Source organism: Oreochromis niloticus, linkage group LG11, assembly GCF_001858045.2.
Source record: "Oreochromis niloticus isolate F11D_XX linkage group LG11, O_niloticus_UMD_NMBU, whole genome shotgun sequence".
Lineage (NCBI taxonomy): Eukaryota > Metazoa > Chordata > Actinopteri > Cichliformes > Cichlidae > Oreochromis > Oreochromis niloticus.
The window spans coordinates 5514771-5529576 of record NC_031976.2 but is presented as its reverse complement, the minus strand read 5'-3'; the positions used below and the strand labels follow the sequence as shown (position 1 = coordinate 5529576).

General features: G+C 41.3%; 1 protein-coding gene across 3 annotated transcripts in view; it reads left to right on the top strand.

The window, feature by feature from the left end:
• Positions 1 to 14806, top strand: part of cep192 (centrosomal protein 192) — a 33744-nt gene that overhangs the window by 776 nt on the left and 18162 nt on the right. For all 3 annotated transcript variants that reach the window (XM_005456780.3, XM_005456781.4, XM_019364467.2), the window contains 27 exons: positions 21 to 265; positions 588 to 698; positions 1142 to 1299; positions 1714 to 1775; positions 2120 to 2270; positions 2401 to 2516; positions 2644 to 2733; positions 4369 to 4521; positions 4678 to 4828; positions 5018 to 5238; positions 6103 to 6225; positions 6965 to 7120; positions 7304 to 7577; positions 7676 to 7825; positions 7929 to 7993; positions 8152 to 8370; positions 8580 to 8721; positions 8855 to 8937; positions 9043 to 9330; positions 9495 to 10218; positions 10393 to 10498; positions 10743 to 10899; positions 11108 to 11795; positions 11904 to 12095; positions 12400 to 12548; positions 12678 to 12908; positions 13093 to 13218. In XM_005456780.3, the coding sequence (XP_005456837.1) occupies positions 93 to 265; positions 588 to 698; positions 1142 to 1299; positions 1714 to 1775; positions 2120 to 2270; positions 2401 to 2516; positions 2644 to 2733; positions 4369 to 4521; positions 4678 to 4828; positions 5018 to 5238; positions 6103 to 6225; positions 6965 to 7120; positions 7304 to 7577; positions 7676 to 7825; positions 7929 to 7993; positions 8152 to 8370; positions 8580 to 8721; positions 8855 to 8937; positions 9043 to 9330; positions 9495 to 10218; positions 10393 to 10498; positions 10743 to 10899; positions 11108 to 11795; positions 11904 to 12095; positions 12400 to 12548; positions 12678 to 12908; positions 13093 to 13218 (5259 nt within the window). In that variant the 5' untranslated portion in view covers positions 21 to 92. The remainder of the gene's footprint in view (positions 1 to 20; positions 266 to 587; positions 699 to 1141; positions 1300 to 1713; positions 1776 to 2119; positions 2271 to 2400; positions 2517 to 2643; positions 2734 to 4368; positions 4522 to 4677; positions 4829 to 5017; positions 5239 to 6102; positions 6226 to 6964; positions 7121 to 7303; positions 7578 to 7675; positions 7826 to 7928; positions 7994 to 8151; positions 8371 to 8579; positions 8722 to 8854; positions 8938 to 9042; positions 9331 to 9494; positions 10219 to 10392; positions 10499 to 10742; positions 10900 to 11107; positions 11796 to 11903; positions 12096 to 12399; positions 12549 to 12677; positions 12909 to 13092; positions 13219 to 14806) is intronic.

The window sequence follows — 14806 nt, the reverse complement described above, 5'->3', positions numbered from 1 at the left end:
CTACCGTTCATTTTTCCTAGACGTTACAGATGGTCATCACCTGAACGGAATCTAAGCCACATTTGGCACTCACCCTGCTCCCTTCAAAAGCAATGGCAGACAGTTTTTACAAACTGGAAGATGAAGCCTTTCCAAGTTTCCTCTGCAAGTCTCTGGACAGCACCAGTGGCCGCCCCACACTGGGAAATGTGACATTGGGTTCAGGCCCAGGACTGCCGGTGGCTGCCTCTACTGTGGCTAAAATTAGACCCGAATCTGACAACAGGTGGGAGTATGCTGTTGGCTTTGGACAGATGTGATTTGTGTAGAAATGCTCTGAGGCTAAAAATAGATCTCAGGTTCTTTGTTTGCAATGCAAGGATGGCAGTATTGCAAAAATGCCTGCTAAAAAAAACAAACAACTGTGTATATTTGTCAATGAAAGCAGCTCTTTGTGGTCTCTGACATATTCAAAAAAAAGTTTATAGGTAATATATTAATTCTGGGTGAGCATATAGATGCCAAATGTAATTAAAGGTACTAATAATTATTTAAAGTTGATTTTTGTGTTAACAAGCTGCTTTTTGCGCTATTTGCTCATTTTATAGAGACAATCCCATTGAGGCTTCATACCTGGATGGCAGAGTGCTGCAGCAGGCTGGTCTACAGTTATCTGGAGTAGAACAGCCCAAGTTTGCCCTCAGCTTCAAAGATGACATGTGAGTATATAAATACATGTAGTTCACGCTGCTCATTGTTGCCTGTGAAATCTGTTTTAAAAAAAAAAAAAAAACCCCAAAAAACTGTAGTGTGTAATACTGCAGCCAATTTCCAATTGTTGGATCAACAGTCAGGATAGATGTTTTGAGGTTTGAAGGATGAGAAACCGAATACTGAAATGTAGTAACTCTGATCTTTAGTGTCGATTTTACTTGAGGTGTGTACCTTTGTCATCTCGGTGAAAATAAATGCCCTTTTTCTTTAAAATGTTTCAAATGCAGTGAAGTGGATATACAGCTGTTGTTGTTAGTAAGAATTTAATGTTTTACACACACAAACACACAGTATAAAACTGACTAATAGATAAGTAATTACTTTAACTCTCCTTTGGCGTGTTTTACTAATGTGTTCTGAATTATTTACATCCCTGTCATTGTTACAGGGATAATGCAGATGACTTCATTGCAGCCCATCGTCTTTCAGACAAGCTTCTGAAGATTAATCTGGATGAGAGTGCATCCAGAAATCAAGGCTCCATGCTGGGCCTTGGTACTACGCAGACAGGCTCAGTCTGTGGCCGTCCCACAGAACTTGGAGCAGGTAAATTCTTGTGCCCCTGGCTCTATTGACTTTTTCAGGCACACATTAAATAATATTTCTGGCTTCATCAGTCTATTTAAGTGACCATTCTCCATTCAGACTTGGCACACAATGTAAAATTGAGCCATGTACTACTTGAATGTGTACCATGGTTCTTTCTGTTGCTGTTGTGGTAATGCAAAGAACCATGGTACACATGAGTTAGGGCCCTTAAATGTAGCTAATAACTGGAAGTTTGCTTGTTCTTATAAATCAACCACTTCATACTGATCTGTTATGTAAGCGTTTTTGCCTAAAGTTGTTTTGTTTTTTGTTTGCTTGAGGCTTTTTGGGGAGGGAGCAATGTGTACATGCTCATTTGATCCACCTGTACGAAAGTGGTACTGATGAACTTGTTTGTGTCTCTTCTAACAGATCTGTCAACAGGGCTTCTGACATTTGCTCATTTTGGACATAAAGATGTCACAGACAAAAAGGTACCACCTTCCCATACATGCTGATCAGTTTCCTGTTGATTTATATCTATATGATGTGTCATGCGACTGCTGTCCAAAGATTTGGACTATTTCTTTCCCTACTCATTTTCTGTGTTCTCTATTTTCTGTCATAATGTACAAAATACAGAGTTAGACTCACTGTTTAAAAGCCATTATTTCACTTGTTTTAAACTTATGAATGTCTTGATACCTAGCTCTTTCTACAATGCAGTATTTTTGTTACAAGTGGGGTTTTTTTGTTTTTTTTGTAATCAAACTCACCTTTTTTATTTGCTAACAACATTTCTGTAAAGTTGCTTTCATTGCATTCCTCTGTTGTTCAGTCCATACAGGTTCAGGCCTTACCAGCTACAGTTGAAGACAACCAGGCGCTGAGTGAAGGAGTGGGCAGTGACCATTTTAGTGACAGCAACTCAAGCTTCCTGGCCAATGAGAAGCTCATGTCTGTGGATAGTATGAATAGCGACCTAACAGGTAAGTCAGACCTTTAAGTCCTTAGAGTCACGCTTTGTACATCGTTCCTATTTCAGTTGGATAAATTTAACACCGAGCAGGTGTGATATTTGTGATTCAGTCACACACATACTTGGTGTTTGGTCACCAGATGATGACATTGACGTAAACAACATGCCTGATGATGAGCTGGAGCTGTACTTCAATAAGCTGGTCCCTCCTGCTATGCAGAGAGGCAGAGTGGAGGGCCAGGAGATTCCTGCAACAGTAAGGCTCTTTCTGCTCTACTTTGCTGACTTTACTGACTTATACATTTTACCAGTACCACTTTTAAAAAGATGTAAGCTAAAATATTTGTTTCAGAGTTCTCACTAACACAGTACATCTTTCATAGGGAGTGCCAGGTGCTGCTGATGTCCTGTCCAACCCAAGTTCTACAGAGCCTGAACAGTACAGAGATCAATTCCTTGATCAGTCTGATCAGGTGAGCATGTTGATACATTGCTTTGTGACTGTGTGCTGATGTCAGCTTAGGCCAGGGGTCTGCAACCTTTAACACCCAAAGAGCCACTTGGACCCGGTTTCCACGCAAAAGAAAACACTGGGAGCTGCAAATACTTTTTGAAATCTAAAATGAAGATAACACTGTATATATTGTTTTTTACCTTTGTGCTTTGTGTGAACAACTAAAGTAAGTAAAGTTTATTTATTAAGCGCTTTTCACAGACAGGCAGTCACAAAGCGCTGTACATAAATATTAAAATAAACAATACAATCAATAGACATTATACACAATGTAAAAGATCAAATGTAAATAATGTAAAGAATATAAAATACGTAGATCAACAAAAGGCTTGTTTGAACAGAAAAATTTTTAACTGCTTTTTAAAAGAATCCACAGAGCAACTAAGGTGTCTTGCTTATGAAATCCATGAAGTGCTACAGAGAAAATTACATTTTATTTATGTAATTAACACATTTTAAAATCTTAAAGAAATATAACAAAAGGAAAGACACCCAGCTGAACTAAAATGATCCATGTAGCAAACAAAAACTGCTGTGAGCCGCCACCCTTATATCGCCTTTGGGCTTTTGGAGCCTTGACCTGACTTTTAAAAAGTAATTGGGAAAAAAAGCTCTATGCCGCTAAAAAAAAAAAAAAATAGATGCAAAATTCTGCCTAAATATCTATTTTACCTTGTTAATGTGTGTGGCGGGGCGTGGTCTGCAGTGCCGCTGCATGGGAGTCGGATGCACCTGAGCGGCACCCGCAATCACGCCTCGCCACCTTAAAGTCTGTGCTCTCTCTGCTGTTGTTGGTGTGTGTCGGGCTGTGAGCTGAAAAGCTACAGCCGGCTTTATGCGTACAGCAACCGTGTGTGAAAAGTAGTCAATAAAGAGATGCTGAAAAGCATGTTCATGTAAAACATCGTCAGGTCTGCCGTGATATGTTTACAATAAGACTTCTGGTCCCGAACCTCTGCGCACAGCGTCTGCAAATCGGGGCATTCATCTTTACGCAGGACTGTAAGCTGTCATCTGTGAGGCAGGAGCGGTGTTTGTTTTTAACATAGTTCACGGTTGAGAAGAGCTGCCGACGTAATGTGGATCCGAAGATCCATAATTGGCCTATCTGGGGTTGAAAGTCTCGATAAATGCACGGCGTTTCTGCGGGTACACCGGCTTCCCCGAGTGTAACGCTTATTTTGAGCGATGAAAAAAATAACAAGATATAATTTTATTTTTATATTTCAAAATCACAATCTTCCAATTTAGAACTACAAGTTAAAAAAAAGAACTAAACACAAATAAAAGGCACTTCAGCGAAATACTTCTAATTTATTTTCCCAAACCACCCAGAGCCGCAAAATAAGAACTAAAGAACCGCATGCGGCTCCGGAGCCACGGGTTGCCGACCCCTGGCTTAGGCAGAGAATGATAACTTGTGTTTGAAACTACAGGTCAGTTTAGACAGCTGACCTTAAAAATAAGGGTTTAGCAAGAACCTTGTTTACTTGACTTTTGGTTTGCTTGTACTTAATCCTATTTGGGCTGGATATTGAAAGCCACATGTTTACTTTCTCTCAATTTGGAAAAAAATAAAATAAAAAAAAATCAGGAGGATTTCCAGATGCCCGATGTGCGCCTGGCTGCCACAGGTATGGACTCCTGTCCAGCCAGTGATGAGGACACGGAGGATGAGCTGGAATCTGCAAGAAGGAGCAGTGATGCTGCCAGGACTCGGCTGCTGCCAAGCACATCCAGACAGCTGGTCAGAAATACAAAAAGAAATATTATCAGATATTTTTACATTTTCATGTCTATATTGGTCACCAGTAGATCCACTGTTTTATTTTCAATCAAAGTGAACAGCATTCTCAATATTGTTTTACTTACTGCTTGTGTTTTTCTCTGTGTGAATCGACAGGTTGGACAAAGCAACCGTCCCACGTTCAGGCCAGGTCTAGAAGGAGGCAGTTCTGAGGATGAGGCTTCCAGTGGTCGGGGTGGTGCATCCTCGTCTGGGATTGGACACAGGCGATCTGCTGAAGGGCAAGTCATCAACCCTCCTGTCACAGGTATAACACCCATCTTCAATGTTTGCTGTGTGTGTCTGTAGTAGTAGTAGTAGTAGTAGTAGTGACAAAACTGTCATTCCACAATCCTATCATATTGTTAAACCAGCAGTAGATTATGTGAAAATGAGAAACAAATTTCCCAAGCCTCTTGTATAACCCAGTTTTTTGTTTGGTGCTGTGTAACATCAGGAGATGGAGGAGGTGGGGATGGGAGCAGTGGCAGTGAAGAAAGTGGAAACGATGGAGGAGTGTCGACCATCCCTCTTCCACCAGCAACTAATGTCCAGACCACCTACGATGCCCTGCGTGGGTTGGGGATTGTGGGTAGCAGTGCTGTTGGTGAAGATGAGGACCATAATCTGAACAGTCTTCCAGTACATGGAAGAATCAGCCTTCCCAGACATACAAAGGTACGAATGGGGCTCTGTACTCGGTAGTTGGTGGCAAATAATTATTTCTATGTCATGGTTAACGTGACTGTGGTTTTAAGACATGAAATGTTTAAGCCCTTAACAATTTCTGTCATTCCTAAATGTTTGATGCCATTTTTTTTTTTCTTTTTTAGTTGTCCTTGAAGTAAAAGTGAAAGTTAACACTTAAAACATATCTTGATTGCTTGATTTCAAATCCATATAGTGTTAAGAATAATTCCCTTATGCAGATCTTTATGAACCCGGCTTTCTGAAAACGACAGGTTAATTGAATTAAGCTTGATAGTTATTACTCCTCAGCTATAAAAGGTTGATGGGTTATTGACCTCTGATCTTGAGGGTGACCTCAAGATCAGAGGTCAAGTTTTCTGAAACTCTTGTGAATAAGATGACTCGAGAACGAGGCTATGTAGGACTTTCAAATTGATGCCATAGGTGTGTCTACTAGAAAGTTTGAATCCCACTGACCTTGACCTCAAGGTTAGAGGTCAAGTTTTCTGAAAGGCACCTAGGATTTTCAAATTGATACCATAGGTGCATCTACTAGGAAGCTTTGGGGTAGTAGTGGTAAACGCCAATATTTTTCTTTTTGCTGTAGAAGTTGTGAAATCTATTTATCAATGCCAAATGTAAGTCTTACCTTTTTGATAGTCCATAAAAGCCTTTGCAATAGCTATGAGCAAAAAAACACATTCATTTGTTCATGAAGTTCACGATCAAGTCTTTCACCGTTTGGACCCCTGATAGATGGAGAATATGACTTAGCCTTGACGGTGTGTTTGTTTTTTGTCTTTTTGCTTTAATTTTAATTAAAAATTGTATTTATTTTTTTTTTATTTTCAGATGGGAGACCGTGTGGGTCCTGTTGGAACAGGAGAGACCAGCTCCTCTCTGGGGATGTCTGGGGCATCTCAGAGGCTTTCTCATGTCAGCTGGAGCAAGGCCCTGGACAGACAGGAGGCACTGGTAAGTACAGGTGCTGTATGTAACTGCAGTTGACCAGCTCGTGGTCATTTCAGTCACGCATGGCTATATTTATTATATATTGTACATACTATGCTGTTAACACTGTAATAGTGTTTTGCACATTTATCTTATATTGTTGAACTGAATTGTTGGTGCTTTCTCCTTGAGTACTTGACACTATATGTCAAGTACTGACAAAGCAAGGATGTTATTTATTAAAATGTGCTTGTTTGGTAGTCAGAGTAGCAGTATTAATATTGCAATATTATTATTATTAGGATTGCAGAATCAAAAGTTGAATGGGACCATTTTGTATTTGGCTTCTATTTTAGCAAAAAACAAAAAAAGTAAAACATAAGGAAACCTAACAGTGAATTTTAGGTGATTTAATAATTGAAAGATGGGTAACCCCAACAACTGAAACAAAATATTCAACAGAGCTTTCATTCAGTGTTTGGTTTGAGCTCATGCTCAGGATGCTCAGGTATTCAAAAAGCAAAGTTATGTGTCATCTGATTCTCAAGAACATTAAATTGCTGTTTTTATTCTCTTAGTTATGAATCCTGTATTTTTACTTCACTTATGACATTTAAATATTGGCTTTTCCGTACACATAACAAATAGTGCTTCAAACTAAATTGAATGATTTGGTAATCAATCAGAACGTTGGAGGTACCTGTAGTTGTAATGAGCTTTAAAGGCTATATTTGCTCATGTTTTTTCTAATTATGAATGTCAGGATGCCATGGAGAGCACAGACTCTGGGCCTGCAGTTGACAGACTGTTGGACTCGGTCTACCTGAGGAGCGGAGCTGCACTGAGAAGACCTCAAGATTCAACGAACCTTACTGTGTCTCACCTTCAAGGAACCCAAGGGCGCTTCCACCTCTCCCAGGTAAATGGAGGTTAGGGGTAAAAATCTCTTGTAGACCTAAGTGCCCGTTTAAAGCCAACTGTGCTAGTCCTATTTTTGAGCATTTATTTATTTACATTTTGTAAATAAAATTAAAAATTAACTTGCAAATGACCATACAAATTTTGATTGATTTTATATATTTTTACAATACTTATGCCTCAGGTGCTGGTTCCAGATTGTGATGACAAGAATGACGATGATGATGATGGAATAGATGAGCCTGATGGTGCCAGGCCCTCCTTGGGCTTAAGAGGAGGACCCTGCGGTGATGTTACTACTGCTGAGGTTTCAGACAGTACCAGCGAGGATGACAACAATCCCCTCTCCACATCCCTGGAAGCTAAGTACTTCTCTCAAAGTTTCCACCAGGAGCAGGATGATTCAGATGATGGCTGGAACCATTGCCCAGACAACCTAGAGCAGGAATTTCAACGAGGTAGGTGGTTGTTATTCTTGAATAAATACGGAGTCTTAATTCTGATGTAAAAATCTGAGACTGATGTAACATGTTAAGAACACTGCTGCTCCCCTCAGGAGCCAATGCCACTCATAATGTAGTGTATCAGAATGAAGAGGGGCAGTGGGTGACAGACCTGGCATATTACTCGTCCTTTGAAAAAGAGGTTGCTGGAAAGACCTCAGAGAGTGCTGCCCAGTTTGAGACAGAGGACTTTGTTCCTGCAAGTATGGTCCACAACCTTATTATAATATTAGATTTATATACTACACTGTTTCATTTGTATGTAATATACACTGAGTTTTTGGATGATGTTTCCTTCTCTTGCAGGTGACGCTATGGACAAGATAGTGAAGGATCAAGAACAATTTGAAAAGGAGCACCAGTTCATGCAGGTACATATGACTGCCTCGCCAGATTTTTTGCTGGCATACTATTTAGAGCAGTTTTCTACTGCCATACAATAAATGAAGGTATTGGCAGGTAACTTGAAGTTTCTGCTGCACTGTTTTGGTGTAAAGAATGATCTCTGGTGGTGTAATGTATCATTCAGGAGGAACAGATCGAACCAGCCAGCAGCAACGGCACCTTTAACAGCGACTCGTCCTGGAAATTGCCCTTCAACAGCCACATCCTAATGAGGGCCTCCCAGGTCTCATCAGAATTTATGCAAGGAGATGAAAGCTACCTGCGACTTTCTTTGGGGCAGTTTTTTGGACAGCGTTCTGAAGCTCTGGGCTGTTTGGGAAGCTCCAGTGATTTAGTTAAAAGGGTCAGTAAAAGCTACTTTGCAGAAATTAAAATTGTTCTTTTCCCCAACTCAACAAAGTTGGGAGACTACTAAGACTACATAAAGGTGGGCATGGACAGAAGCAGCTGCCAAAGAGTTTTTGTTTGCTTGAAGATTACACAAATTCTGAGAGGAGGAGAAGGAATGCAAAAAGTGTGAAATTATTAAAAAGATACTTTTTGTTCCTCTAGCCATCCTTTGGCTACATCATTACCTCTCCAGAAAAAAGGGAACCATTTCCCTTGATTCACCCTTCAGAGTTCTCAAATAGAGATGGCTCTCCTTCCAGTGACACCACGGATCTCAGTGAAGCAGACAAAACTCTCAACCCAGGTGTGTTTGTAGCATCGCTGTTGCTGGAGCATTATTTTAAAGGCTTATAGAACAGAACAGAATCTTTTCTGTGTCTTGTTCATTTTGCAGTGATCCACATTGTGCTTCTCTGCTTACACTCATCTTCTTGCAGAGGAACTAGATAAAACTCTTGAAGCTCCAGTTGAAAGGATGTCACCAAAAGGGACCACTGATCTAGACTCTTGTAAAAAGGAGGTATGTAGATCCCTTTTCTTTCTTTCTTTTTTTTTTTTAATGATATTTTGAATATTTTAAAGATTACATGCACAGTTTTATGACATAAATCACTTTCCTCTTTAGGAAAATGGTGTTAGAGCTGCACATCCAGACAGCAGTGATGGCCCCAGTTCTGATTCAAGCTTGGCTAATCAGAGCTATGCGATCCCTGACAATAACAGCAGTCCGCTGATGCTTAGTATCAGTACAATTGCTTCAGCCATTGCAGATGCATCCATCAGTAACGACCCGTCACAGCTGGCTGCCATGATCATGGAGCTGTCCAAGAAGAGTAGGGCGAGGAATCGTGCAGAGTCTGCAAAAGTTGGCCCTGCTGTCAGCAGCACTGAGGAACCTACCTCAGCTCTGCATGTAAGCGTTGATTGTTTATTTAACAATATGTTTAAGGGTGTTAGTTATATCTATGACTTGTATATCAGATTAAGGAATGGTTAAAGTTCTAAACATGTTCTTTCAGTGTTTAACTTAAAAAATGAAAATTAAAAAATTGAAACACTGTTTTGGTCTCTATCTAGATCCTCCCTGAGCCAGATCACAGTGGCATTGTAGACACACTGCAGAGAAGCACCTGTGTAGGAGAGATGACTGGCTTTGATATGGAGAAATACTTGAAAAAGGTTGATGTGTCTGGCAACAGTGATTCCTTGGGGGCTCATACCACCCTTGACTTGAGCAGCTGGACTAACAATCTCAGCAGCTCTCAGAGGAAGCCTCAGGCAGGACATCCTGAAAAATGGGGGAACGCAGCTCAGCACGTGGACGGTAAGACAAGCGTGATGGAGAAAGACAGCAGGGGAGAGTCAACGATAGCGCCCGGTAGCTCTATCCCTCAACAGTCACTGAGCTCTGCCAGGAGATCTGTGGGCTCTTCCACACACAAGCCTCCTGCAGACACAGTGTTATCTCATGCTGCTTCCTCAGCCACTACCTGTACTTCATTAGGTGGAGTCAAACCAGCAGAAGTGAACATAGAAGCATCCAACGGTAGCCCTTTTAAATCCCCACACCAAACGAATAAAAGCTCTGCTGCTTCACCTGGCTTGCCCAGAACCTCCCCTGGCTGGATGAAAGGGCAGTCAGTCCTCCCTTGCCGTAAAGGTTCCTCTCCCGTGACGCAGAAGCATGCGGACACATCCAGAAATTGTGAGAGACCACCGCCCAGGAATATCTCTGCTGCTCCGGCCCCACTGGAGAAGCATGTTGGCAGAAATGTTCAGTCTTCTGTAGACCCTTCATCTGGTGCGTGAAATCCACAAAAACAAACATAAATAATGTGCATGGTACATTAAAAGCATTGGTATCCACCATAATGTTGATTTTTGGTAAGGATTGCTGCAGTTGGAATATTTACAAGGTTTTTTTTTTTGTTGTTGTTGTTGTTGTTTTTTTGTTTTTTCTCCTTCTGAACAAAAGGTTTTTCTGAGCCATGTATAGAGGAGACTCAGTGTAACTTCAGACCATCCACTTCTCCTCTTACCCACTCCTCTCCAAGTCAGACCTCTGTTCCCAGTGCAGATGGGTATTGTGTCACATATTGTTTCTATAAAATAAATGTTTTTAATGTTAGTTTTTGGTTGGCAGTGCTGTTAGCATGACCTCATTTTACATTTAGCTCAAGTCTTCAAATGTCTACCCTGTTCTCTTGTATGTCATTCATCTTTTTATTACTTAGTCAAAACTCATCACTACGGACACTTAATATATGTCTTTATTACTAGCCATTATTCATTTGTTACTTTATCCATGTTGTCTTGCCTTCCCAGTATGTTGTCACCACCTTCATCTTCCGGACGTCTGGCAAACAGACATCCAGGTCACGACCTTTCTCCTCAGAGTAACTGCTCCAGCCCTAGTCTCAGCAGGCTCACCTACATCTCACTGAATGATGGCACTGTCGTACCTACACCTGAGAAACCAAAGGTACACCATGAAAAAGTCAATTGTGCCTGACTTGGGTTATAACAGCATTGAAAATTTGATCCAGCTTAAATACATGAAATGATTAATTTAGATTTTTTTTCCTGGTTGTGCTCTTGGTGAAAAGAGTGTCGTACTGTATTTGTCTTAATTTTTGTGGGGTTTTTTTTGTTTTTGTTTTTTTCCGTGCTGGGCTGTTTGCACTGAACAGAATAATTCTAGCATGGCACTGAGCACCACCATCATCAGATTCAGTCCTACCCCACCTGTGGATCCAGATGCACAGTCTTGCATGGAGATTCCAGGGCTTCCCAAAAGCCTCGATCAGGTGCAGACACAGCATTCCAGAAGTTTAGACCCACTCCCACCCCGGCCACATAAAAGCCCAGAGCCCTCGCGTAGTGGTTCTGCTTTGAGCTGCACCCGCAGCCAGAGTGAATGTAACTACCACTGTCCTGGGAACAGAAGCGGTGACATTTCCACCAGCTGCAGGAATCACAAGCACCTCTCTGAGTCTAATGTAAGGCAGCTCACTAAAGTGGACTCGGGATATTGTAGCAATCTGAACATTCAGCAGACTAGCAGCTCCACAGCTCCTCAGAGCTCCCAGCAGTGGGGTACTGCTAGCTCAGTTTCATCGTCTGTGTACACCGGAGGCCTCGGTATGCCTCCAACATTTTCATCGGACGGACTTCACTATGTGCCCATCCCCAGCTTTAAGCCTCAGTGTCCTGGCATGATTGACCTTCCCCACCAAGGAGATGTGCAGTCCCTCCTCACTGGACGTGCTCTCTTCAACTCTCAGCTGGCTCAGCAGTATCTGGGACCTGAAGCTCCGCTACATCCAGCTGCTTATGTGGGAACAACAGGAAGCGGTCTCTATACTGTGGCCTCAGCAGGTCTGCCATCATTCACTTTCCTAAGTAAACATGCTGAGGTGTTGGTACATCATGACGGTTAAACCCAGACAATATAAGCTTAAAATAATCCTTCCTCCTTTTTGGCAGGCATACCAAACAGTGATCTACCGGTTAGACACATCCACACAACATCTGGTCCTCTGGGGATTTCTGGTGCTGCTGGATCCCATCTCCTTCCCAGACCACATCAGAGCCAGCAGGACATTGGAATGATGGGGAAACCCTTCAGTCAGTATACTGTAGATCCTCTGGTGACAAGCGGTCTTGAAGAACTGAGAGGTAGCAGTGTTTTTATCATCATTATCAGTGATCAGTAATAGTAGAAGAAATATCAGTACACACTCTAGAAGTTATAAAGACTTGCATAACTCAATTTTTTTAATTAATTAATTAATTTGTTTATTTTTATTTTTTTAGATAAGGCTATTAATGCGCTTCATACCGACATTCGTCATGCCTGTTGGCAAGAGTCATAAATCACCGAGTTCATTCTCTATACTTGTAATAAGTATATGCCTTATCTTTCCTGCAGTGAGGACTTGTGTTTCTCTGTCATGTATTACTGTTCCACTGTCATCCTCAGGCCAAGTGGTGGTGCCAGAGGAGCTACGGTTCCCTCATGCCTGCTGTGTGGGCATAGCCTCACAGACCTCCCTCAGCCTTTTCAACCCGTCTGAGAGATGGCAACAAGTTTCAATTACCGTTAATAGTCTGGCCATTGATGGAGAAAAGGTGAATCCCCTGTGTCACAGCATGTATATTTAAAGTACACCCTTTTTTTTTTTCTTTTTTTTTTAAATCTCTTGAGTTGCCATGACTCAGTATTTTATTTTTTACATGTGCTTCATTCTTTCCGTACAGGTGGACAGCTTGCCTTACCAGTGGCTAATGGTGAAGAACAAGACAATCATTGGCCCAAAGAGTACAGAGGAGCAGAAGGTGTTGTTCATACCTCCCCATGCTGGTGTCTACCAGTGTGTCCTCAGTGTTAGCTCCTGGCCAGCATCTGCTGAGACAGAGGTGGCTGCCAGGGCTAACATATTTGCTAGAAGGGTGGTGCTTGTTGCCATAGCGGAGAACCCGGCTCTGGAGGTGAGGTTCCCCAGTGTTTTGTTAAAAGAAAATTCATGAAAATGAAAATCAGGGGGAAGAAAAAAGCTAAAAGTATTAGCTGAGCTAATATTCTTAGACACTTTCTTTTTTCTCTTCTTTAGTGACTTGCTATGAAATGCATTTCACAGTATTTAACTAGACTCAAATTCATTTTGGTTCTCAGGTTGAAGTGGGCAAATCTGGCTGTTTGGATTTTGGAGACCTGCCTGGAGGCGGTGCTAAATCTCTTCCTCTGAAATTGCTCAACAGGACACATGCCACAGTACCCATCCGACTGGTCATCAGTGCAGTAAGTCACTGTACTATAATGAAACTATAAAAATGATTATGTATCTTTTTAAATCACTCAAAAACACATGTGCTGATCCATAGTAGTTTTGCAATGACCATGCTTGGTAGCTGTCCAGTTTCAAGATGATGTATTTATGTAAAGAATCAAATAGAGCAGTGGTTCCCAAACTTTTTTTGCCAGGCCCCCGTTTTTTACAAGAAAAATGTTCGCACCCCCCCCCGCACAAACACATCCTCCAAACACACACACCCATATTTTGTTTACAAACTCCATTGCGGTTTATTTCACACCTCAAACATTTAGTAAACAATTAAGCAAATACAAGTAAACGGCAATAAATTACAGGTAGTAATAAAATATACTACTAACTCTTTTACGCTACGTCCACAACTACACGGGTATTTTTGAAAACTCAGCTGTTTCTATGCGTTTGGGCTTTTCGTCAACACGTAAACGGCGTTGCGATTCACCGAAAACGGAGATTATTTAAAACTCCTTTTTTGCGTTTACGTGTGGACGAGGATTACAGAGTTCGTCACGCAACGTCAAAGGTATGTGCCTTTTTTCACGTCACGCTGTGCGCCACGTTATTGTTTACATGAGATGAATTGCAGAATGGCAGATAGAGACAAAATACTGTTAATCTGACTATCTTCAGGTTTTACACGCTTACATATACACACGCAGTTACTGTCCCTCCATTTAGAAAGGCAGAGGCATCACGGTGTAATTATTTTACATGTAGTTGTTTTTTTTTTTTCCTGTGTAATAATATTCAACATTGCTATCAATACATTTTTCAAAAAATGCCTCTCTGTGCAAAATAGGTTTAAACACATAAACAACTGTGAGATACTGTTTGTCCGTGATTTGAACAGGGGGAACAAATTACGGCAGGATCAGCCTGATATTATTTGTATCCCACTGTAATTTTACTGCATAAAGAGCTAACATCATGTTAGCTCTTGATTTTTAGTTCACAAACACTTCTTGTAATAACTAACTACTCCTGACATTTAATGTCAGGAGTAGTTAGTTAATACAAGAAGTGTTTGTGAACTAAAAATCAAGAATGTGGGATCCTGTTTGTCCATGATTTGGAGAGCACAGCGCGTGCTCCTGACGCAGGGAAACTAATTTTGCAGGGGAGACCTACCTTGGCACTTGTGCAGGTGAAGCCAAAGGGAAGATATGCTTCACCATATTTTCCAGTCTTTGGCTTGGAAGGAAGTTTGTTTGGAAACATATTTGGCGATGCTTCATCTCCTGCTTTGCGTTTGTGTGGGAGCCCCGTCAAAAACCTGTCCACAGTGTCCAAGCGCTCTTTTTTTTTTTTTTTTTTAAATTTTCATACCGCGCCCCCCTGCAATGGCTCTGCGCCCCCCCTAGGGGGCGGGCCCCACACTTTGGGAACCTCTGAAATAGAGGGTCGAGGTTCAAATGATGGGTTAAAACACAAAAAGACTCAATCTAAAGTTAATATCACATCAAAGCTAATGATCTAGCAAAAGTCAGAGAATGTTTCTATATTATAAAAAGAAAGTGTCTGCACTGGAGCATAGATGATTAATAACAACCAGTTCCT